The 22940-nt window shown below is 39.2% G+C and overlaps 4 protein-coding genes and 1 long non-coding RNA gene across 6 annotated transcripts; 2 read left to right on the top strand and 3 right to left on the bottom strand.

Annotated features, from left to right (window-relative positions):
* Position 1: 1 nt before the first annotated feature.
* Positions 2–4686, bottom strand: tmem50a (transmembrane protein 50A). Its single transcript, XM_062397115.1, has 7 exons — positions 4545–4686; positions 3903–4012; positions 2861–2973; positions 1808–1875; positions 1440–1532; positions 753–813; positions 2–665 (listed from the first exon to the last, which is right to left on the bottom strand). The coding sequence occupies exons 2-7, from the start codon at positions 4002–4004 to the stop codon at positions 620–622; spliced, it is 483 nt and encodes a 160-aa protein (XP_062253099.1). The 5' UTR covers positions 4005–4012; positions 4545–4686; the 3' UTR covers positions 2–619.
* Positions 4687–7009: 2323 nt separating this feature from the next.
* mgst3b (microsomal glutathione S-transferase 3b) lies at positions 7010–9010 on the bottom strand. Its single transcript, XM_062397116.1, has 4 exons — positions 8802–9010; positions 8543–8665; positions 8167–8239; positions 7010–7343 (listed from the first exon to the last, which is right to left on the bottom strand). Exons 1-4 carry the CDS (start codon positions 8925–8927, stop codon positions 7243–7245), a joined length of 423 nt encoding a protein of 140 aa, XP_062253100.1. The 5' UTR covers positions 8928–9010; the 3' UTR covers positions 7010–7242.
* A 1043-nt stretch (positions 9011–10053) lies between these two features.
* Positions 10054–13315, top strand: rsrp1 (arginine/serine-rich protein 1). 2 transcript variants are annotated; one of them, XM_062396875.1, is made up of 5 exons: positions 10054–10278; positions 10702–11263; positions 11368–11540; positions 12748–12825; positions 12965–13315. In XM_062396875.1, the coding sequence occupies exons 2-5, from the start codon at positions 10723–10725 to the stop codon at positions 13121–13123; spliced, it is 951 nt and encodes a 316-aa protein (XP_062252859.1). In that variant the 5' UTR covers positions 10054–10278; positions 10702–10722; the 3' UTR covers positions 13124–13315. The 2 variants fall into 2 exon arrangements, with proteins under 2 accessions (XP_062252859.1, XP_062252860.1); XM_062396876.1 differs by having other exon boundaries at positions 11368–11507.
* LOC133961634 (uncharacterized) lies at positions 11547–12600 on the top strand. Its single transcript, XR_009922032.1, has 2 exons — positions 11547–12038; positions 12268–12600. It is a non-coding gene; the product is annotated as an uncharacterized LOC133961634 (long non-coding RNA).
* A 2224-nt stretch (positions 13316–15539) lies between the features above and the next one.
* syf2 (SYF2 pre-mRNA-splicing factor) lies at positions 15540–22395 on the bottom strand. Its single transcript, XM_062397618.1, has 7 exons — positions 22308–22395; positions 21873–21971; positions 21624–21749; positions 21243–21360; positions 19357–19447; positions 18641–18739; positions 15540–15920 (listed from the first exon to the last, which is right to left on the bottom strand). Exons 1-7 carry the CDS (start codon positions 22323–22325, stop codon positions 15755–15757), a joined length of 717 nt encoding a protein of 238 aa, XP_062253602.1. The 5' UTR covers positions 22326–22395; the 3' UTR covers positions 15540–15754.
* Between the last annotated feature and the right edge of the window lie 545 nt (positions 22396–22940).

The following is a 22940-nucleotide window of genomic DNA, read 5'->3' on the forward strand; positions in this document are numbered from 1 at the left end:
CATGAATGTAGGTCATTTATTGTTCAGAAGGTTTTTGTTTAATTTTGTCATATTTGTCACGAAATAACCTTGGATGTTACACAAGCAAAATGTATATGAGTAAGTATAGCAGTGAAATAAAACAATAAATTTGGATGATGTTCAGAGCTGACAGTGTTTACAAACAACCCAATATGGTTACATTCGGTATGTGTGTATGTGTACAGTATTTTGAAACATGGCTCTTGATATATTTTGTATCATAATAACTTATGTTATTTCCACTCAATAAACAGTTCTAATTAAATGACATCGTAGCGGTCAGTGTACCCAAAGGAAACATAGACAACTCAGAGCAGTTAATCTTCCAAAACACACATTTTGTTATACACAACTTGTAAACCATTCTAACTAGGCTACATTTAACAATTTGCCACATTTGAAATTACTTAAACTTACAATGATTCTATTACAATTTGTGCTTAGTTATGATTTAGCTATTATACAGCAAATGGTTTAAATTAAACATGTCAATTTTAATGCTAAAAAAGTTTTTGATATATATATAAAGGGAAGCATATTGTCTCATACAATATAGATAGCAACGTGTAGAACGGTTGGCATAAAGACACGCAGTCCATTACTGCCACAGATCCTCTGTGCGTCCAAACTTGAAGACCAAACCCCTGCATGGAGAGACAGGAGGGTGGTATGAGAAAGTGAAGGAAGAGCATGGGTTGAAAGTACGATGCCACTGAGGACTATTGACTTACCCAAAGAAAATGAATGCATTCTGGAAGAAGACGGCAATACCCGGGTACACGACAGGCTTCTCTGCAAAAGACAACAGGTTCAGAGAAGTTATAAAGTGGGTCAGTTTGTACAATTTGGTACAGTATCACACTTAAGTTGGATCATATTTTTTTCCTATGGTATGGATCCTTAGTTACTCCTGTTTATTCAGTCTCTCTTTTGAAAACACAGCTCATTTATGTTGCCTTTATGTATGAAAACCAATATAATGGTTTCAAACAATGTACGTCGCCGCCAACAACTTCCATGCATCATTCATGTTGACATGGTTGTAAAGCGTTACATCCACTAGAGGGCAGGGTGGAGTCAAGAGTTTCTGACGAACACTGGGATCGTGGAGAAAGTCTTAATAACGTAAAGACACAAAAGTGGCCGTGTTGTAAATCCGTTGCGGTCTGTGACTCCATTTGAAAACACGTTGTGGTCAGGGACTCGTGGACGGTAGATCAATTGTTGAAATATCTTGCTCATGTCCTGTTAACACTACCCCCGTTATATCCAGTGGCACTGCTCTGTTCAGTCCTTATCTCCAAGCTTTCACAAAAAGTACACAAATAAGGAGAAAATTAAAGCAATGCACGGACAGGAGGGTCGTCCATTTCCAACTAGTCAGTGTGACTTGCGATGTGCCAAATTGACAAACTTACGAGGCACCACAAATCCTCCAAACAGAATCCACATGGAGGCGATGAGAGAACCAAAAGCCAGCATGAAGCCAATGAAGAGCCACACTCGTGCACCTGCAGACAGAGATATAGGAGGTGGATTAATGTGGGACTCAACCCGGTGCTTCTTTATGGGTGTGTGTTTTACTGCACATGTGTTGCAATGGTTGTAGAAGGAAACAAAACAGAAATTAGGGCAAGGTAAGATAGAAGCTACGTGTGACCTGCAGAATAATTTAATGATAAGAGAGGAAACCCTCAGCACAAACGGGAAATTAACTGTATATGGAGAAATATGCCCATAATATAGAGAGAAAGCTAAGTCATCGTGTATTTTAAACCACACTCACCCGTCTGTCCAATGCAGCCTTCACTGTAGCTGTCTCCTCTCACTTGTCCATTTGAAACGGCATTTATCCTAAATGGGTCAAAGGGGGGAGGACATATCAGAAGCTAATTAATAAGTTACATTTACCAGATTGCTTACATGGATTTATATGCTGTATACATGTCTCCACTTAAGATGGGCTCAGACTAAAGGAATTTCAGGGCCTATTTAACCCTGATTTGATCCTACCCCCAAAAAATTGACCCAGATTGTTTGGTAGTGTGAGGGGTTGCAGAGCGATTCTTACACTATATCATTTTAGAATTTGTTTGATTGATTTAGGATTCAAAATTGGGTTGATTACGTCAGTACTTTCTGAGCAGAACCAGGGCAGAGAGAGACCGGAGCAGCTGATGGTGCACAACAAAAAATTAATTCTGCTTTTGTCTATTACCATTATAGAAAGTTGTCGCTACACGCTTCCCCATGAGGTCACAGGAGACATGAGATGGTTTCTCGCTGCGTCTGGAGCAATAATCATAATAATATCTTGAAGTGCGTGATGTGCCATTACTTTCTTATCTTAAAGTGTGGGTTAGGGTTGGGGTTAGATTCTCCTTATGTTAGTAGTGGAACCAAATTTCAAAATTCGTAAAGTTTGTACAACTCCAGTGTCGTCTGACCCCAGCTTAACTTGGTACTACTGAGGCTTGTGGATGTAGAAGCTGATTTGCCATGGAGATGGTTTAGCCGCTATAACATGTATACCACAGTATGGAATTTCAGTCATGTGATGTCAGCAGCAAGTGGAAAAGAGCTACAGTCACCAACCAGTAGTCAGTAGACTGTAATGGGAAGACTAAGGAAACTAACCCCCCTATCATACGTCCACCTGTTATCTTGTGACCGAAACGCTGTACTTATTTCATGTAATAACAAATGTTCTATTTCAGTTGCAACTTAACAACTCTATCAGCTGAGAGAGAGGCCTCATGATGGGGCCACATCACAATTTTGCCAAACTGAACGTGATTATATTGCCTACGAGAGAAATAGTCCACAAAGCCCAACTTACATGAGGAAAGCCACTGTAGCAATGACTCCACAAGTGTGGTAGGCGTGATGAAACTCTCCTTGATCAGGATATTTCACTGCCGCGTCGATGATGATCCACCAACCAGTGAAGAACTGCAACAACACGATTCATAGTTAGTCAGAGGATTCACTGAGGCTGCTTTTAGACTTGCACTGAAGACCAAACATTTTCCATTTTCCTGAAATGTGAGTATGTGAGAACGCAAATGTCTCAGTCAGATATTGTTTTGCCAGCCCCCTTGTAAAATGTCAGAGTGAGTCCAAGTGAGAATACTGCAGGAAAAATGTGAAAAGCTAGTGGATGTATTGATGCGTATTTCTAAAGCATGACGGACACAATGCAGTTAATTGGAGACTCTAAATTGACTATATGGATGAATGTGAGTGGGAATGGTTGTCTCTAAATGATGGTCCTGCCAAACGCTGGTGACCGTCGTTCAGGATGTACCCCTCACCAAATGTCCGCTGGGATTGGCTCACTCGTTCCTAAAAACAATAAGCGTTATAGATAATGGATGGAGAGAAGTTTCTGTTTACTATTTACAAACAGGAATCCCCAATTTGATTCATTCTGTACAGATTGTTGCACAGGACGACATATTAAACATTATTATAACATAACCTTATTGAAGCTTCTGGAATAAACTGGAACACCGGCGTAGCGAAGCTCACAGTACAGTGTTTCTCGTTTGTGTCGTCTCCTTAGGGTTGTTGCAAATATCACAAGACCACTGAAATTGGCCGGAGGTCTGCTTTTTTATGTGAGACATTCGACAGATTTTCCCTGGTATCCCAGGCGTTTTATAATCATTTTTGTAAACAGAAATTTAGGAGTTGAATTTTGGCAACTGAATTATTGGGAATTAATTTTAGCAGTCCGTTGAAAGTTGAATTTCTTATTCTGGATTTGTGAACAATAAAGTGAAAATTACTTTTTGAAATTTAAAGACTGAAAAAACACATTCAGTGGCTAAAAATACAATTGCATAACTTCAATGTAAAACAAATATCAGTGTTCATACCAGCACTCCAGCTGCTACAGATGCGATGGTGTTCCTCCTCTCGCCCCAGTCCACATTACACTCGCAGTCTCCGCACCGGATTCCGTCCAGAAAACCTGACATGGCTCCAACTGTTGAGTGTGAAAGTGAAAGCAACCTCATTACCTTCAGACCAATACTTTAATCTAAATCGACGACACGATAATCTGTGATCAACAGTGGATTATAAATATATTTATAATATCAGATGGATGTCTGGAAGTGTATGAAATCAACGTGTAGCCTACTTCCGGACGCAGCAGCTGAGCAGTAAAGATGATGCTCAGCTCCCTCAGTCACACACTGAACACCAACAACACAAACTCCATCTGTATCCACTAGACCAGCAGCAGACTAACACATCTTTAACCACCAGTGTGTCGACATATCACGTTAACACGCAGCAGAAGCACGCAGTGTCCACACCGCACACACAAACACGGCCGTGTCGAGGCTTTTGTTCATCGCTTTGATACCAGCGAACATTTCCTTCAAGGTTTCTTCCTCCTGCGTAAGAGGCGGAAAATAACGTCGTAGCTCGAAGGACAGCGTCTGAACCAAGCGACCACCCGCGACTGAATGTCCTCATATCACGCCAAAGTGGTTTAGAGAAGGATTGGTTACCTTTTAGTCGCTGTTATGGTTCGGATCCCCCCGGTTCAACCAGACTCTGCTTCAGAAGAGGCTCGGGTCACGCACATGCGCAGATAGTCCACATCCTGTACCCGAGAGAGACGCTGCGTTCAGGAACCGTGGGACATGACGGGACTTGTTCTCAAAAGTAGATGAACAAACTACGCAACTACTCGATTTGTCGTAAACCTGACAAGTAGGCAGGCACGTGCACAGACATTTTAGGTGGTGCTCAAACCAAGAAAAGGGCACCCATCGTCAAAATTGTTTATGAAATTAAAAATAATAATAATAATAATTAAATAAAAAACACAGTAGGATATTGTCAACTTATATATTTATTTTTGTTAACAAAGTAACTCAAATTATCAATTTGAATAAATAAATGAATGACAGGCAAAAACAAGGCCATATTGCATTACCAAATAATATGTTAATGTTAGGGTTAGCGATGTGATGGGCTCCTCTGGACCAGGTAGGGTTACTGATTCTCCCTCATCTGTTTTATAAGTTTATGGCCTGATCCAAGATAAAATAGAGCTGCTACCCTGAGCACTGCCTGATGATTGTTCGGCGGAATTAAGCAGATTAATAACACTGACAAATTATGACTAAAACTTCAGAGAAAATATTTTCTACTTTACTACATATATTGCCTTACTTAAAAGTTACTTTTATAATTTTGGCTTTTTGATACTGGATGATTTAACATACTTTCAAAACCTATTGTTAGAATAACCCATAGACTGGAATAACCCAGTACTTTTCCAACCTTGTCTTCGTACGCCTTACAAGAATCACAGTCTGCTGTGATGTCCTGAGGCTGCCCCCTGCTGGCTGCTGGGTTCCTCTGCTGCTCTAGATTAGTTTGTGCAGCTTGTGATTTGCCAAAGTTGTCCATTAATCTTTAATATACTTCAAGGACAATTTGATGTACAACCAGCAGTTATAAATTGATGACAGAGAGAGTAATTTTTATTCTTAAATATTGATGAATGAAGAAAAAAATGGGCTCCAGCAGAAGGGCCCTTTTCTCATCCAGGGCAAAAGGGCCAGTGCTTGAGCACCACTAGGGGTCTATCTTTGCACGTGCCTGCAAGTAGGGATAGTAATTTGTTCTGAAACTTATATTTCACTCAATATGAAACACAGTAGAAGAGCATTTTGTAGAGATCCATTGACATTGGCCTTAACTTGTACAACTGCTACTGATAATACTAATAACACTTTGAAAGTTTAATATTTATGATATTATGATGATTGTGAAAGTAAATTTATCAAAATGATAATAATGATGGTGATGATTATAATAATAAAAACAATAAGATGAAGAAGAAGAAGAAAAAGAAAACTTAGAAAAGGTATCTATCTATCTATATAACCCATTTCAAAACATAGCTACAAGGTCCTTCACAAGTTAAAAAAAAGTCTTGTGGGCAGACATTCAAAAAATAAAATGGTGCTCACCTCCGCCAAGGCCCAATAGTCAACAATAACTAAAGTAAAAAATAAATAAATCTTGGAATTTCCAATTTGAAGTAAAATTTAAAACATTTGACTTCATCTAAAATTGTTTGTAGATCTTCAGTCATTCGCTCTATCCCCAACCACATAGGACATTTGTGCATGGTTGGGACATCGTGTGTGAGTCACATGGAGCCGTAATGCCTCCTGCTAACCCCTTCATTAGTCACACTCTCACACTTTGCTTTCAACTGGAAACTTCTTGATGCTATCCTCCTTTCGGTGAGAATTTATTTAATTTTTTTTGCATTAAGGTCAGTCCACATTACGATTTTATTTTCTTGTATTATAGATTAAAGCATCATGAAAGAAAGATATTACCCTAAGAGGAAACTGAAGTGGAATCCACTACAGAATGAACTAAGCTCTTACAAAGGTGCACCTCGTCTTATATCAGTACAATGGAGGGAATAGAGGCAGCTCTCAAAACTAAAATTTGTATAATGTTGGCCTATACAAAGAGCCAGAAGTAGCACTGAACAAACAGGAAGAGAAAGTAGGATAGAAGAAGTAATCTAGAGAAATACACTTTGTGGAGCGAAGTTTTCATTTTGCTCAACAAGATGAACACTTTTGTTCATTCACTTTCACAGATAAAAATATAAATGTCAAAAAATTAATCTGTATTTACTAAGCATATGTCGCAATAAAATGTCCACCTTCTACTATTAGTGCTATTTACCTTCCTACCAATTTGATCAAAGTTGGGTTAAAACCTTTCTTCCATTGATGAAATTCAAGAAAACAGTTGTAAGGAACAGGGTGATTTAATGGATTATAAATTAACTAGAATCTCCATTTCTGCTTTGGCTGGTTGAACAATGACCACAAAAATGTTTTTGCAGAATATGTTGATCTCACAATAAATTGACCCTGTACCTTGTTGCTCCTTGAATGTTCGGCAGATGTAAGAAAGTATGTGATACATAATGTTCACAAGAATCCTCTTTATTGTCAGTGATTACACAAAGCAGACATTCATAACAAATACTGGAAAACAAAGATATCATGCATTGATTTAGAGGTCTATAAAAGTTTGTTTCACGTATATTTTGAAAAAAAAGCATTTTAAGAACTGTAATGTTACTTTATTGTCGATACATTTGAAAATGCTATGTAAACTAATAAAGATGAGCAAACTCATCTGACAGAAGAAAGGACAACCTTAAAAGAGACCGAGCAATTGCAAGGCGACAGATATGGACAGAAAGATGACTCCAAAGTATCCAATGTAACCATAAGCACCATTCATCCTCTTGGATGGATCTGGAATAAAACACGAAAAAAGACAATTCAAATGGTCACTGAAGCAGAATCATAGGAAACACATAACTACTGTTTATCATGAACAATGAAAATACATTTTGAGAGAGTTTTTTCCAGGTGCGATTTTGATACTTTAGAAATTTAGCAAATAGGATATTGAATGACAACTACTTAACCAATTCATTTAAACCATTCACACAATTTAGACCAAATAGATGTACATATGTTTTCGTCGTTAACTATTGCTGATATGTGAGACGCAATATAAAGGCTCAAACAATCACTGTGCTGTCATCTCTGTTACACTCGGACTGCAGCCTTTACACTTGTGAAACTACAATTTTATTTACAGTATTTAATGTAAATTACAAATCCTGGCAGTGAAGTTGAAGAAAAAAATCGATGAGTTTTGATCTTATAGCAAATTATCTACTTTGTGTTTTAATCTTTAAAAGGCCCCTTAACACATAGAGCTCATGTCAACACTGAACACATTATTATTAGTGAAACTTTATCTAAAATATAAGAGGTCAGCCTAGAATTGTGTGTAAAAATTAATTGACAGATGCTAAATAGGATTTATGTGCATTTGTACATTGGCCCATAGGGACGACATTTCCAGAAAACGTTACAACATTTCACAGAACAGATTTTAACTTGTTGTATGTTTATTTCTAGTATAACAAGGTAATGAACAAGAAGTACTGTCACTCCCTTTCTGTGTTCGGCAAGTGTCATTGTGCTTTGACCCTCAGGGACCCGGTACTTTTGACCTTGATGTTACATCCTTTCACAAACCATTACCCTTTAAAGTCATTCTTACCTCCTGTGTAGTAGCCCCAGGCATAGGACAACCTGCTGGTCACCCAAATAGCCCCCAGCACAGATGCTGACAACTGAGATTACAAACAAAGAATAAGAAACAAAGGGAAGACACAAGGGTTAGTTTAATCACAATATGCTTTATCAGAATGACACTGCTTTTTTGCCTTGACTGTTATCTGAAGAATTTATGCCAAAGATCACAAGGAGTGGTGGCACCTCCCACAAACCTGACATAACATGTTACACCAACTTATGGAGCCCATAGTATCCTCCTCTGAGTAGCGATAGCCAAAATGAATATGCATACGATTTTTCCAAAAAGCATACCTATGTTACTTCAATTATGATCACGATTAACTAGAAATGACACATACCGGATAGACAAGAGCCGCGAGGGTCTGGAACACCAGCCACTGGGGGTAAACCTCCAGGGTGTTCTGGTGTGCTCTTTGGATACAGTTGAACACTGGCTCCTTGTCACTGTACATGGTGGGATACTGCAAAGATCATACATGTTAGAAATGCAGCCATGACACATTTAGAACAGGAACTAAATCAAATAAACCACAGCACAGTGGTTCTTCTTCACATTCCACCGTCAAGATAATTATCTTAAAGTCGAACTTCGCCTACCTTGACGCCGTACTTCTTCCTGCCAGCCCCAACCTTGATTGCTAAATACCCCAGCATCACCCAGCTGTACAGGTAGGTAAATATAGCGTAACCAAAGTTGGAGGGTAACACGGTGAGGACGTCCATGCCTGATCGATGTGCTGTTCGGGTTTCAGCTGCAGGAGCACACGGTGCTGTGGAGACTTTAACCGCTCTGGCTCAGAGGAGGGAGTCGCCAAGTAAACAAAACTGCAGTTACGTAAAACATCGCGAGATTTCATGCCCCGCGTATTCACGCTTATATCATTCAAAATCCTGTCTTTGTTGTATCCTGTAAACCAGCTGCTTGCTAGACCCACACATTTGACTTGAATCGCTTTTCCTGCCACAACAAACCTGAGATTATTTGTCATTAATTTATTTGTTTTTATGTATTCAATGATTTTGTTCATATATCACAATTGACTCACTTAATATTTTAGAAAACAACTATACACATTTTCATTGTATATTCTACCCAAAATAGAACACACAACGATTAAAAAAGCCACTAAATTTGTATTAAATCAGTAAAGCCTTAAAATGTGTTGTATATGGAAGCATCATGTGCAAAGTTTTGTCTTGTCGTTATTGATTGAATTGTATACCATATTTTGTTCATAGGGACAGTTTGATATCACATGGTAATTTAGGGGAAGCTTATTATATTACATTACATTTCATTTAGCTGACGCTTTTATCCAAAGCGACCTTAAAATAACTGCATTCAACCATGAGAGTACAAACTCAGAAAAACAAGACTCCAGAAAGTACCATTTCTACAAAGTGCTATAAGTAAGTGTCATTTAGGCTTATATTGTATTATGTTATGTAAGGTTGTATTGTATTCTCTGTGATTCTATTTTGTTATGTTATATTATATCGTATTCGCTATGATTCTATTCTGTCATGTTATGCTGTATTTCTCTATTCTATAATGTTATGTTGTGCTGTACTATATTCTATTTTATTCAGTTCTGTTTTGTTGTATTATATTGTGTTGTATCTGTTATGTTGTGCTTATTGTATTGTAATCTCTTCTATTTAATGATAAGGGCACACATGTAAGTTTAGGAGAGCTCATATCGTTTTAATAAAGAATCACTACTTCCTCCCACAGTGAACGGACTCGCTCTGTTTGCCATGACGACGGTGCGCCGTTCAAAAGGGTCCGACCTTCCCGTGTACCACGTGACTGGAATTTTCCAGAGTCAGTTTAAACTGTGGCCCCGCCTTCTTTACTGCATTGCATGACGACGCCATCAGCTCGAACGTCGACGAAGAGGATCTCCGGAGCCTTTGGACAACATTTCGCTACAACCCAACAAAACAAAGATCAAAACTGCAGATTCCTTCTCGCGGAATTTTTAATCAGTGATTCGTTTATCAAAGCGACGTTCTCTTAACCGTGTTTTTACCGACTACGTCCGAACAAAGGTTTTGATCTTCGACCGGCCTGGTAAGTAGCACTGCGGCAGCTAACGTTAGCATAGCTCTGTTTAACCATTTTAGAGTTATAGTTTAAACTATTTTAATCGCCTATAAAGGAGTTTTTTAAATATAAATGAAAGTTTCATGTAATTAATAATATACAGAGCGACAGATATAAATTACGATGTTATTTGTTTTGCTATAGCAGGCGGTAGCTTGTGCTAGTCGAGGCTATTTTAGCTTGAGTCAGACTGGAAATTTCCAGTCTGTGCAGTCACGTGTCTCTACTTCGCTCGCTAGGGGCAGCATTGAGATATCAGCTGTTATGTAACAGTTATAGCCCCTCCCACACACACACACGCATGCAGGCTGGTATTACTTAAGGATTAAATCTAACTGAAACTGTTATTGTATTTTTTCATACAATGACATTTTTTATGTCTTATTTCAGCTTGTTGCAGAATACAGAACAATGGCGAAGGGAGAAGGCTCACACTCAGAAATGGCCACCGCTCGTCAGAGTGACGGCATCAGTGTCATCTTCGACCACAAAAGCCCTGCTTCGTCTCGTTCACGCTCCCGAAGCAGCGGGGACTCTCCTGGCCACCACAGGGTGCGCAGCAGCCATAAGACACGTCAAAGGTCGTCATCATCTTCTTCAGTGTCATCCTCATCCAGCTGCAAGTTGTCATCCCGCCCCAGGTCCCGCTCTCATCCTCGCTGCCACAGATGTTCCTCCCGCTGTCGCTGCGACAGCCGCCCCAGACATGGCCGTCATAGAGGCTCCCTGCCACGCCACATCAGAGCCGACTCTAAATCTTACAAGCCGTCATCCTCGCAGGACAGGTACTCTAGTAGAAGTAATTACAGGTCCCATTCCAAGTCTACTAGCCACAGGCATAGAAACAGGAAAACTGAGGGCCAGGATAGAAATAAAATTTCCAGATCCCCAGACAGAAGCCACAGGAACCAATCCAGAACTTCAAGACACTCTGTCAGTCAGACTATGGATGGTAAGTTTAGATGGAGAAATTGCCCTTTAAAGTGAAACCATTTTTTTTACTGTCTATTGTTTTCAAGTGATTCAATTCTCTCTCAATACTTCTATGTTGCCCAGATAAGAGGGAACTCAGCACTGAAAAGACCAACACAATGCAGATCCTCGCAGTGGAGAAGGCAGATCTTCCAGAAAGTGTGAAACCAGACCTGTCAGAGCAGTTGGTGGAGTCCGAAGAATCATCAGATTCAGAAACTTGGGTGAGACAACACCCCAAAAAGACTGTGTCCCAGGTGGGTGCCAGAAAGTGAATGTAGTCTTCATAGTGACCACATCACACGCTATAGAAGCAGCATTGTCACAGATTCCAAACAGTTTTACAAATAGTTTCTATCAACTTGGACTGAATGTAAGTACAAATCAAGTGGTCTGGACAATTGAGGGTAGTTAATCATCTTTTAACCACTTGTTCATAATGGTGTAGTGACCACGTATTACATTTTTAGATCTAGACGAGAAAAACATTTTTGCACCATTTTATCAAAGTTGCTACTGACTTGTAGTTGGTCAAACACCGTGTAACATACATGTCTATTGATAATCATTAGTTCTGTGCTGTGTTGAATTCCTGTCTTGTGTTGACCTTTGGACCTGAGGGAACACACATACTCTCTCTGTATTTATTCCTGTCTTCATAGATAACATGACAGTGGTCTCCTTCACTCATCGGCACCTGGGATTAAAAGGCTGTCATGTGACTTGGGTGAAGACTAATTGTGTTTGCCTGAAAGGTTAAATTGATAATTCTTGTGATGTTGGTCTGCAAAGAAACCCACACATATCTGTAAATATGCTCACATTTTGACACAATGCTAATCACACACATTGATACCTGAATGTTTTACACAAACTTCTTGAAATTTTGATGACACTTTAAACACTTCATATAGAAAAGCAATATCAATTCTGACATTACAAATGTATAAATGCTTGCCGTTGAAATGGGTCATTGTTATTTAGCAGACTCCTCCTCTCACTGATGGAGCGCAGGCGCGTGGACTGCGTTATAGTGACTATTCCTGTCAAGAGAGCTAAAACAGAAGAAGAACTCCTCTCCGTATGCCAAAGATAAGTTGGTACACGAGGCGTGTGCTGAGGGGCTGGGAAACCTGCGTCACCATCATTCTGCCACTCTAGTCAGAGAAGACATCCTTTTTACTTGTTCTTTTTGTATGCAATGTTTTAGTTTTTGTCTTTCAAGGTCTGTTATCGAAGCATTCATTCGATGTTTGAGTTTAATCTTTGACAGCAGTTGGGGGGTTGTGCATGATAGCTGCAGTTTGTTGAAGCTAATGCTTATCTATGCGATAGTAGTGCTTTAAAATATAAGTAATATCATTTTTAACCCATCTGTAAATAGACCTCACAAACTGTCAAAGCTCACTCCATTAGATTTGCCTACATCTAACTAGGTGTATCTTTCTTGTCTTTTTGAAACAGAGCAGTGATGAAGAGCCTGATGACATTTCCAACCCAAAGCTGTCCCCTTTAAGAAAAAGCATCTCTTTCAGCATTAATGTAAGTTATAATAATTTTATCTTGTCCATGTTTTTACTGATCTATTATAGATATAGTTCATATTCAAGACCATATTCTGTTAACATCACCCTCAACATATGATGATGTATTGATTTTTTTTTTTCTTTATCTTCTTAAGAATTCTGTGGCCAAACCAACAGCAGCAGCTCTATCCTGTGCTAAGGTGACTCCCAGAGTCGACAGCTATGAAAGCAGGAAGCCCTACGGCCACTGGATTCCAGTCAGAGCGGGCAAATTCACCAAAGCAAGCAAACACAAACTCACTAAGTCGCACTAGTGTGACAAGATTATATGGACCCTGTAAATACTGTAAATGTGTTGTACATACGCTCATTTCATCGTCGACTTTTTTTCAGATGAGTTAAATGGGAAGAAGTGAGGAGTACGGTACAGGTGGGATTATCTTTTGCCCTTTGTCGTGTATTAAGCTGTGAACAGACTTAATAAAGATGTGTATTTGATCATAAAATACTGATTTGTCTTTTTTTTTTATAACCAAAGAGTGTCTGCGTAGAAGTAAGGTTTTATTTTTAACTGGTTCACTGTAGAGGGGTATGTTTTTCAGAAATATTTGTATGATAAAAGTAATTTCAAGGTTAATCATACAGAATATTACTTTTATATGTAACTTGTAAAACGCGGTGCATACAGATGTTTTAGACTGATATTTAAAAATTAGTTGTGGTGGGATATGCCTGTATTAAGTTGAAAATATAAACATGACATGGGTTAGTTATTAGTTTGAGTACACACAAAGAGTTGGTAGTGAGGAACTAGGTGGCACAAATGCCTAATTTCAAAAATATAAAGTAAATTAGCATTCTGTAGGTTTACCCTATTTTATAATTTAAGCGCATTGTATGTTAAGATTGATTATGCAGGATTTGGGTTAATCGGGTGTGGAAAAATAATGCAAGTTAGTTGCATTTCCAATGATGACCACATGGAGTCAGTGTCTGCCCCAGTGTTTCTACTAAAAGGGATGGTGGTACAGTTAATGTTTTAATATATCTAAATATATACATACAGTAATGCCTCCATCTATTCCACAGTTAGCAAGCTCCTACATGATTGGCTGTTCATTTTAATCAGATTTTACGATGAACCCGTTTCACAGACATCAATCGCTGCATCAGTCTCAGGACTCTGGTTCCGAGTGTGATTGTTTCCTGTCATGTGACAACTATGTTCTGTTAACAGAACCATTGTTAATGTTAGTACCACCTGTACTTTCCAACTATGACAAGTGAAAAAAACTCAACAATTAATCAAACATTTTCATGGGAAAACATTTTGTCTCTTTTTGTCTGATGGGATGATCTCCAACCATCCATCAGCGTCACTGATACATGTCTGCTTATGCAGGACTCCAACATGTTCCATCTTGGGTAACCTGATAAAATCTTCTGTTGTGGCTGCTGTGCTTCTTACATTAAAGCTTGTGTGTATTAAGCGTGACAAGTTTTTGGCATTTGTTGGAAACGCTGGTGAATTATTGCAAGAAGGTTACATATCTGTCGGGTTTAGATAACCATCTCCTGAGTAAGTAATACGTTTTCGATGCTTATGAGATTTGAAAGGCTGATATATGGATGCATGTCAAAATCTGTTGTCATAATAAAATCACATTTTTTTGAATATCTTTACTGCCAGACTCCGCGTCTCCTGCTGTAAACCGACCTGTTAATTCTGATTCATTACCGAGATTAGGATGCAAATGCATTTACAGTATATTCAATTGTATTTTTTGAGTTTTACCAAGCGAATAAGACAAGACACGTCTGTCAAATTATTCTTGTATGACTCATGAATATGTAGTTTATGTTTATTTCTTTTTAGATTTTTTGCATGATTTGGTGCCACTCACTTTTGTGCCTGTAGGAAAACTTGCTTATTGGGCCTAAAACAAAGCCCTTTCACTTTAGAGGGAACACTTAACTGGCAGTTGGCCTTGAAAGAATCAAAGGTGTCAGACTATCTGAGACACAGTGGTGAATTAGTGCTCTGCTTTTACTTACAAAATTCCCAGCCAACATCCTCCGGTGAATCAGATAAAAAGGACAAAAATATCCCAACCATAAACCAGAACACTTAATCCAGACCCCCATGCCCCCCCCCCCCCCCCCCCAACAGATCTGGAGCAGAGTCACATGTGAAAAGACCTCCCCGAAACTTTCATCAGCAAAAACAAACTGTGTGTGCCAGGAAACGTCCCATAAATTCACTCTGAGAGGTGACTAATCAAGGTAAAATATAACTATTGGAGTGGAGCCCGGAGTGTTTGATTCATTTCCATGCTAGTTTGACTTTCACTGACACAAACCTGTCACTGTTTGTCCAGTAGAGGGTGCAAAGCCACCATGCTCCGACACTGGCAAACTCGCATGGGAACCTGTTTTCATGTCTTATCTCGTCTCCAGTCACAAGACTTTCCTGCTCATGTCACAGCTTCGGGGCAAGTTGGTTAAACTTGAGATGTGGGTGATAATGAATAAATTGAATTGCTCAATTGTTGCTCCCTATCTTCTGTGCGGGCACCTATACTAAGAAGATTCTTTTGGCTGGCATCTGGCTGCTAAACATGCCCCCAGGGCGCGATGGTAGTTCATTCTCACGCTCAAAATGTCTCTTGTCATGAGACCACACGCATGAGAAACCCACAGTTAAACCAAAAAGTGTGCAAGATAACTGGATAATTGCAAGTGGTTTATTTAAAAACAAGGATAGGAACATGCACATGTGTTGTTTAAACCTCTAATACTGTACAAAGGAACACCAAACATTACATATCATAGCGATGACTGAATTGTCTTCCAGTTTAAAAGATGTTTGAGACAACACGCCGTCTCTTTAGCAAGTACAGAGAAGAAAAAGAAAAAAGGGAACCAGCGAACATCTTCTCAGGTGACTAGACAGCCGTGCCTCTCTCCAAGTTTTGTTTGATCTCCGCTGTGTATTTGCCGTAGAAACGCTCCGCCTTCTTGTTGAACTTGGCGTTCCTCTCGTTGATGTAGTCGATGTCTGCGTCGTCGTTGTACGCCCTGCGCCGGCTGTACTTGGCCCGCTTCTCGATCCTGACAATCACAAATAAAAGTGGCTTAGAGAGGATTTCACAAACCAGTATGACCGCTCACCATGAAACATTCAGTAACATAATTGTCTACAGGCAATAATTTGGCTGTGTGCGTTGAAATTTGGCTGACGAGAGTGGTGATGGAAAACGAAACGCACACACACACACACACACACACTCGAGAGGAAAATACAGTCAATTTGTGAGCTCCCAGACTTGATTCACTGTGTCTTCAAAGCATTGTTGTGCGTCATACTCTGGAAACTCAATCCTTGTCTAATGCCCCACAGTCGCATCTCTAACACAAGCCTTGGACTGTCTCAAATATAGAACAGCTCAGGGAAAGAGCAGGGTAATAAAACGTGAAAGGAAAGTCTGTAGCAAAGACAAAATACTTAACAAAGAACCAGTGGAAGACCTGAATGGTTTGAGGCAACAGATAAATGTGAGGGACACCAGAGGTATGTACGATCTCTGTGTTGGGACTTATGTGGACAACCATAGACCCATGCCCACATTCCAAAATTCTTGTAACTGTGTGCAGATGAGAATTTCAGCTGCATATCATGATCTCAGTCTATAATAACACATCGTATGACCACTAACATGCTGCCTGTGCAGGTGTGAAAAGGAGGCAGATTGTCTAAATGCTGTTGGTTGCAGAAAATACTACAAATTAGGAGCAGCAAGGGCAACCACCTCTCACCATGTGTGTCCTTGCTTGGACTGATGACAAGGTGGAAGTGTTTCTGGGAGCGAGAGCAACTCTTTGCAAACCCAATGAGGAAGAAAATGTGGGCGTCCGCGTCATCGGCTCCAAATGTCTCCCTTTCTGCCCGTCCAGACGAAAAATGCAGCCCCCAGGGTTTTCAAACTAAAACAGAGCCAGGAGCGTTTAATAAAGTTTTTTTTTCAAAAATGCAAAAAAAGATGGTCTTTGAAACTGAGGGATACTATTGTGGACGTAGTTGTCCGTATTCCAACCTGAGGCCACATTCAAGATTCTGAGAATATTTTAAGAAAGCCCCTAACATTAATAACCGTAAAAACAGGGAATTCAATGGGTATAAAAATAGATCTTAGTCACTATTAAGACATGGTGTATTTATAAATAGTCTATTTTATGGAATTGACATCTCTGGTGAATACACAGTGACGAGAAACTCTTAGAAGACAAACTAATTCTAAGAATTTGTTTTCATTATGTCACTAAGACCGACCCTTTGTAGTGGGGAGCTTCATGAATATGGCACCAGGAGAGTGAAACGTTTGAAATGGTCCACCACACTGTTCCGATGATGATAAATGGCCTCCAATCAGCTGCCTGCATCAGGGATTTCTGCAGCTTAATTTGTCTCTGGTTCACACATCACACCACTCTCCTTCCAAATTGGCAAAGACGTCATAAACTCACGCTCTTCACACATAATTGATTACAATTGAGATAGTCTCATATTCCAGCTTCACACTACATTTGTGGTATGACAGTTTCAGAAGAAGGTCTGGCTGATCCAATCCAATCATAATGAGCAAAGTTTCCCAAACCGTTCTCACACACACACTTTTCTTTTATTAAGTAAAGGAAGGAGGAGGGTTTTACATGACTGTTGACCTACCCTTGTGTTCATTACTTTGGCAAAGGTTCCCATTATTAGTCCATGAATGACTTACGACTATATGAAGTATGAAATGGAAAAATCCCAGTTGTTTTCTGTGGAATACCACATGATAAAACTAAATTTGTGATTACAAAAATGTTAGCGTGAATTTTTTTTTTTAAAGATTTTAAAACATAACAAAATCACAAAAGTTAAATCATTTGATATACAAAATATCAGCAGTGCACTGGATCAAATCACATTAATAAAAACTACGGTTGTTTAGATATAATTCCCCCAAATTTTTTAAGATGCAGCTATTTCTGTATTGTACTCTATTCTGTCGTTAGTCACAAGCTGTGCCCTTTCATTGAGAGACAATGATCTCCATGAGTTTCATTTTGAGTGTTAACATTTTTAAATGAAACTGAGGTCATTAGAATACGACCCCATACATATTATAGAAATACATAGAAACTCATTGTTATGGATATAGATTTCTCATCATTCATTTCCTAATAACTAATTTGTACTTGTCTATCTGGCCACTAACGAATTATAGGATTATTAAAGCCTGTATTCTTAATAATGTTTTTGGATGACGATGATGAGATTCATGATGTTTTTGTGAATTCCCTCAGTTCCTGTTTTTGCTCATTGGTTTTTCTTCCCTTAGTTATTAAGCCCTTGATTTGTATGTGTGCTTGCTTGTGTGTGTGTGTGTGTGTGTGAGTTGATTTTATGTGAAGCTCTTTGTATTACTTTTTTTGTATGAAAATTGCAATACAAATAAAGTCTGACTGTTGATAAAATGAGTAATCCCTTATGACCAATGATTTAAAAAAGGGGGGGGGGGACTTGTGCTGTATGTCACACTTTGATTGGTTTTGAATTTTCCAATGGATTTGGATTTATCCTGTGCTTTAGGTGCGGTTTTTATTTTATTTGTCTGTTTAGTAACCCTGTATGTCATTTCTCACTGGTAAAAATTCACATAGGACAGAAATGAAAGAAGTTAGGTGGTACTGAGAAATGTTTTAGGTGGACACAGAGACTAAATGAAATTGGCCAGGAGATGATATGGCAGAATGTGGATTCTACCATCCGTCTGAGTGAGACTTACTGTTTTTCGACATCTTCCACCATGCGCTCAATTCCGTCCTTTGAGGGGACGTGTGTGCCGTGGATCAGGGTGTTGGACGTTGGGTAAAAGTCTGCACCACTGTGAAGCACCAGCAAATAAATTAGAGATCCATTACCACAGTTAATCAACATTTAACATACTTTAGCAGACTTCTCTATTCCATCATTGTGATTATGGCCATTCTAATGAGGGGAAATGCTCTGGCTGCAGGGCAAAATGTGTTGGTGCATCATTCACGGTTCTGCATGTGGCAGCCTTTAAGGGTGGAGAACCTGCAGGCACTGATCTTATCTCTGACCTTAGCATGTGTGCCCTTCCTGAACACTTCTACATCTTAAGACTACTTTGGGTGTGTGCAGATATATCAACAATAACCCCAGGGCAGATGAGTTGGTAACTTATTTAACATATACAAAATGCTTTGTGCACATGTGATGGCTGAATGCTAAGATGATTACGCAAAGCGAATTGTTTCAATTCATTTTACTTGACTAGAAATTTCACAGTTATGGTCTTAATACCAGAGATGTCTTCATGCATCATTGTTATGGCCCTGTTGGGACTGCAAATGAATCTTTTCAGGCCAGAGGGCGTCTCATCCCATGTTGAGGTATGTGTGTATCGGGATGAACTAATAAAAGACACAGATGGAGTACTGTCAAAGTGCAGGAAGAGGGGACAGAGGCTTCACTCACCTCTCAACTCGCTGTTTCTCGTAGCTTTTCATGTCTGGTTTGATCTGCTTGGTGAGCCTCTGGTACTGGCGGAACTGGGCCTCAGCATAACCTGCAGTCCATTGTGTGAGAGGGAGAGAGAACAATTTGACAGAGTTATAATTACCGGAACTAACAGAAAGCAGGCGCAGAGCTCAGCGACAACCTGTGGCTGGTTGAGGAGAGACAAAGAGGCGGTTCTCTTTCCTTCCTCTCTATAAAGACCCTCTTGTGGTATCTTTTCCCCCAGAGGTTTTGATGCAATGCTACATATGGCAGCCATATTCAGGAGACACATTTCTCCTTTCTTTTACAGTAGATTAAATTGGAGGCAATTTCGGAAGATAAATATTCCATGGAATCCTTACAACCTCAGCGAAGGAGGTTAGGTCTTCACCCCATCTCTTGGTTTGAGTGGAGTTCCATGAAAATTGGTGGAAGGATAAGACATGGACTAAAAAGAAACCTATACGTTGGATAAAAAGGTCAAGACAGGAATCCCCCCCCCCCGCCCCCCCATTTCCTTTAACATTGCGAGAGAATGTTCAACATTTAAAATTATAATAAATAAATCTTATGAAAAGATGTATTTAGAGATCTGATATCTATAACTATAAACTCACACATATACATTGCACACGCCAACCAAAACACGGCTCTTTCAAATTCACCAGGGTGACGTCGTGCGTTTGCCGAACTGCAAATTAGTTCTGTAACATCGCGTTGCTCACACACGGCGCACGGCAGAATTTACCAGATCTAAACCTTCCATGTAGCAGCGAAAGCAGCAGCCAATCAAATTATGTTCAAACAAACACGAAAGTGCAGGTGCTCGTCAATCAAATCACAAAATGGTGAAGGCGAAGGCAGCTTGACAACCTGGTGTGTTTTCATCTGGTTGTTGATTTTATTTCGAGTGCATTGTTCTTAGCATTGTATTGCAAGCTAGAATGACACAGTAACTTGGAAGCCGGCTATGTGTGTCCCAGGCATGAAATGCCGGCGCCAAGCTTTGGCAACACCCACACCAAGCGTTAACGCAACGCATACACGCAAGTCCAGTTTTAACCTTGGCGGAGTTATGTACTTTACGGATTGCCATTCTAGTTTGCAACTGATACTACAGATGTGTAGGACTTAATCAGAACCATCTTCATTTTCAACCCTTCTCCGTTTGATAAAACGGTGGAAAACTACAAGACTGCTGATCACATGCAACTGTGGTTCTGTATTTTATCTCACTAATAGAATTCCAAAGTCATTAAGTTACAATATACCGCAGTGTGTTGAACAATGAATGCCAATCATATTTTGTGTGAAAGGGACAGAATTGCATCATTAGCTTAGATTTCCGTTAAATTAGTTTTTCGCCTCTACTTTGGAGCTTTAACTGATTCAAAAAGCTTTGAGGATCTGTTACAATTCAACATCAAATTTCTAGATGTTGTTCAGCTTAAAGATAATATGTTGAGTGTAGAGTATATAAGAAATATGAAACGAAAAACCGCATGGTAAACCAGGATGGGGGGACTTTTAATATCTCCCACAAGCTACTACATAGGTATATTACTGATATTTTAAATTACGTGACCACTAACAAAACTGTTGAGGTATTGACAGCTCAGACAAACTCACCTGAGAATAACATGTGATTTTCTTATAACAAACAGACTAACTGAACGTGGTTCATTACATTACATTTAGTTGACGCTAATCCAGAGCAATTTACAATAAGATCATAATTACCCTACTTGCTAATAATTGTATTTATTTCACTATATGAAGTATTTCATTAGTTATGAAACTAAGGGTCTGCAACAGGTGAACGTTAAACTAAGTCCAAGTCTGTGTCCTCCCTAACCACCAACCTGCAAATCCTGTGTCGGGGTTCTTCTTCTTCTTCTTCCGCTCCCAGCGCTCTGCATCATCAGCAGTGATCTCCAGCAGTTTCACTCGGTGATAGTCCTCCCCATTCTCAGCACATTCCTGAGAGCCATAAAGAATACGAAAAACTCAGAGTAGGACTAAATGTCTATGAACTGAAAAGGAGCATTGAAAATTTATCTAAAATCTTCTGACTAAACTAAATATATATGATATGATAACTCTGGGTCTATAACCTGGCCTTTGGTTCCTATTGTTTTTCAAGATGATCCACATGAAAAAATCCTGAGAGCTTTTTAAACAATGCTTGTCATCTTTCTGAATATCCAGAGCACCATCAACTAGTACATTATACACCCAAATACCTTTTTCTTAAGATCTACAGCGAGCTCCCACTCGTGTCGAGCTTTCTTAGCTTCCCAGTTGGAAGGGAGTTTCTGTCTCTTGTCCTCCTCCACCACCTCCTGATGGTTCAGTTTCCGTGCTTCGTTCTACAGAGGAAAACAACACTTAAAGCACCCGGACATGATTTGTTTATGTCGTCACCTTATTTCTGGAGGTGACACTAAATTACCACCAGCTCTTTAACGACCATACACATGTTAACAACTTACCCGTTTGAAATGCAACTCCCGAAATTTCCGCAGCCTGTCTTCCCTCTTCTGAGTCGCAGGAGTATCGGTCTGTTCCTCTTCGGTAGCTGTGGCGGTTTCCTTAACACAAACAGAGTTACAATTATGTTTGGAAAATAGATTTAATTTGACGTAAAATAATGTTTACCTATTGCAACCGAGGTACTCGAAAATATCAGGCTGAAGTAGCGTTTAACAGCGACAGTAAGGAAAGAGCTGCGACGAGCTAACGAAGCTAACTAGCACTGGCTAAGCTTGGTTAGCTTGGGAGAAGTAAACAACAAGTTTGGCACAGAAACACAACCTCGGCTGGTGGGATTAATTTATCCCGCGCTACAGTGAATTATATTAGTCGGTTAAACTCTGTGACACCATTAAAACAAGGGAGTAATTTGAAATGAAAAGGAAACTACGAACCCCACTGCAGGACGCCATTGCTGTGCTACAGAAGCTAAACGGTAGGAGCTGATGAAGGAAGTGTGACGTCCTGACCGGATATTGTATAGACGGTAAACATTGCCGGTTATATTTTATCGTTCCGTCAGAAAATATTTAAATAAACCTTAATCCCTGTACAGACTAATCGTGTAGAAAAATGTAACTTAAGTATTTGTATTATCTTAAGTATTTGTGAGTTTTAACATAATTTAAATGATGTGACAGTGTTTCTTTCACATTAAATAAATATTTTATTTTCACATGATATAGCGTGATAAGACTGCTGTTTGCTTAGATTACAACATATCTACATTTAATCTTTGTAGAATTATTATGATTATATGTCATTGATCATATATTAATCAAGTCATTTTATACGTAAGGTCTAAAGTCATGAACAGTCTATAGTTCAGAAAGAAAGAACAAAATAAATTTCAAATAACAGTAGTTATATGTCTGATAGACTCAGATGTTATTTGCTTATTTTACATCTTGAAGCTCCAGCTCTTAACCTTTGACATGCCTTGGTGAAGATGATAGAAGTGACAGAGTGAATCATAGATGAATAAAGGTAAGAAAAACTATATTTTTGTAAATGACAAATTAAATAGG

The sequence above is a fragment of the Platichthys flesus genome, chromosome 10 (genome assembly GCF_949316205.1).
Source record: "Platichthys flesus chromosome 10, fPlaFle2.1, whole genome shotgun sequence".
Classification (NCBI taxonomy): Eukaryota; Metazoa; Chordata; class Actinopteri; order Pleuronectiformes; family Pleuronectidae; genus Platichthys; species Platichthys flesus.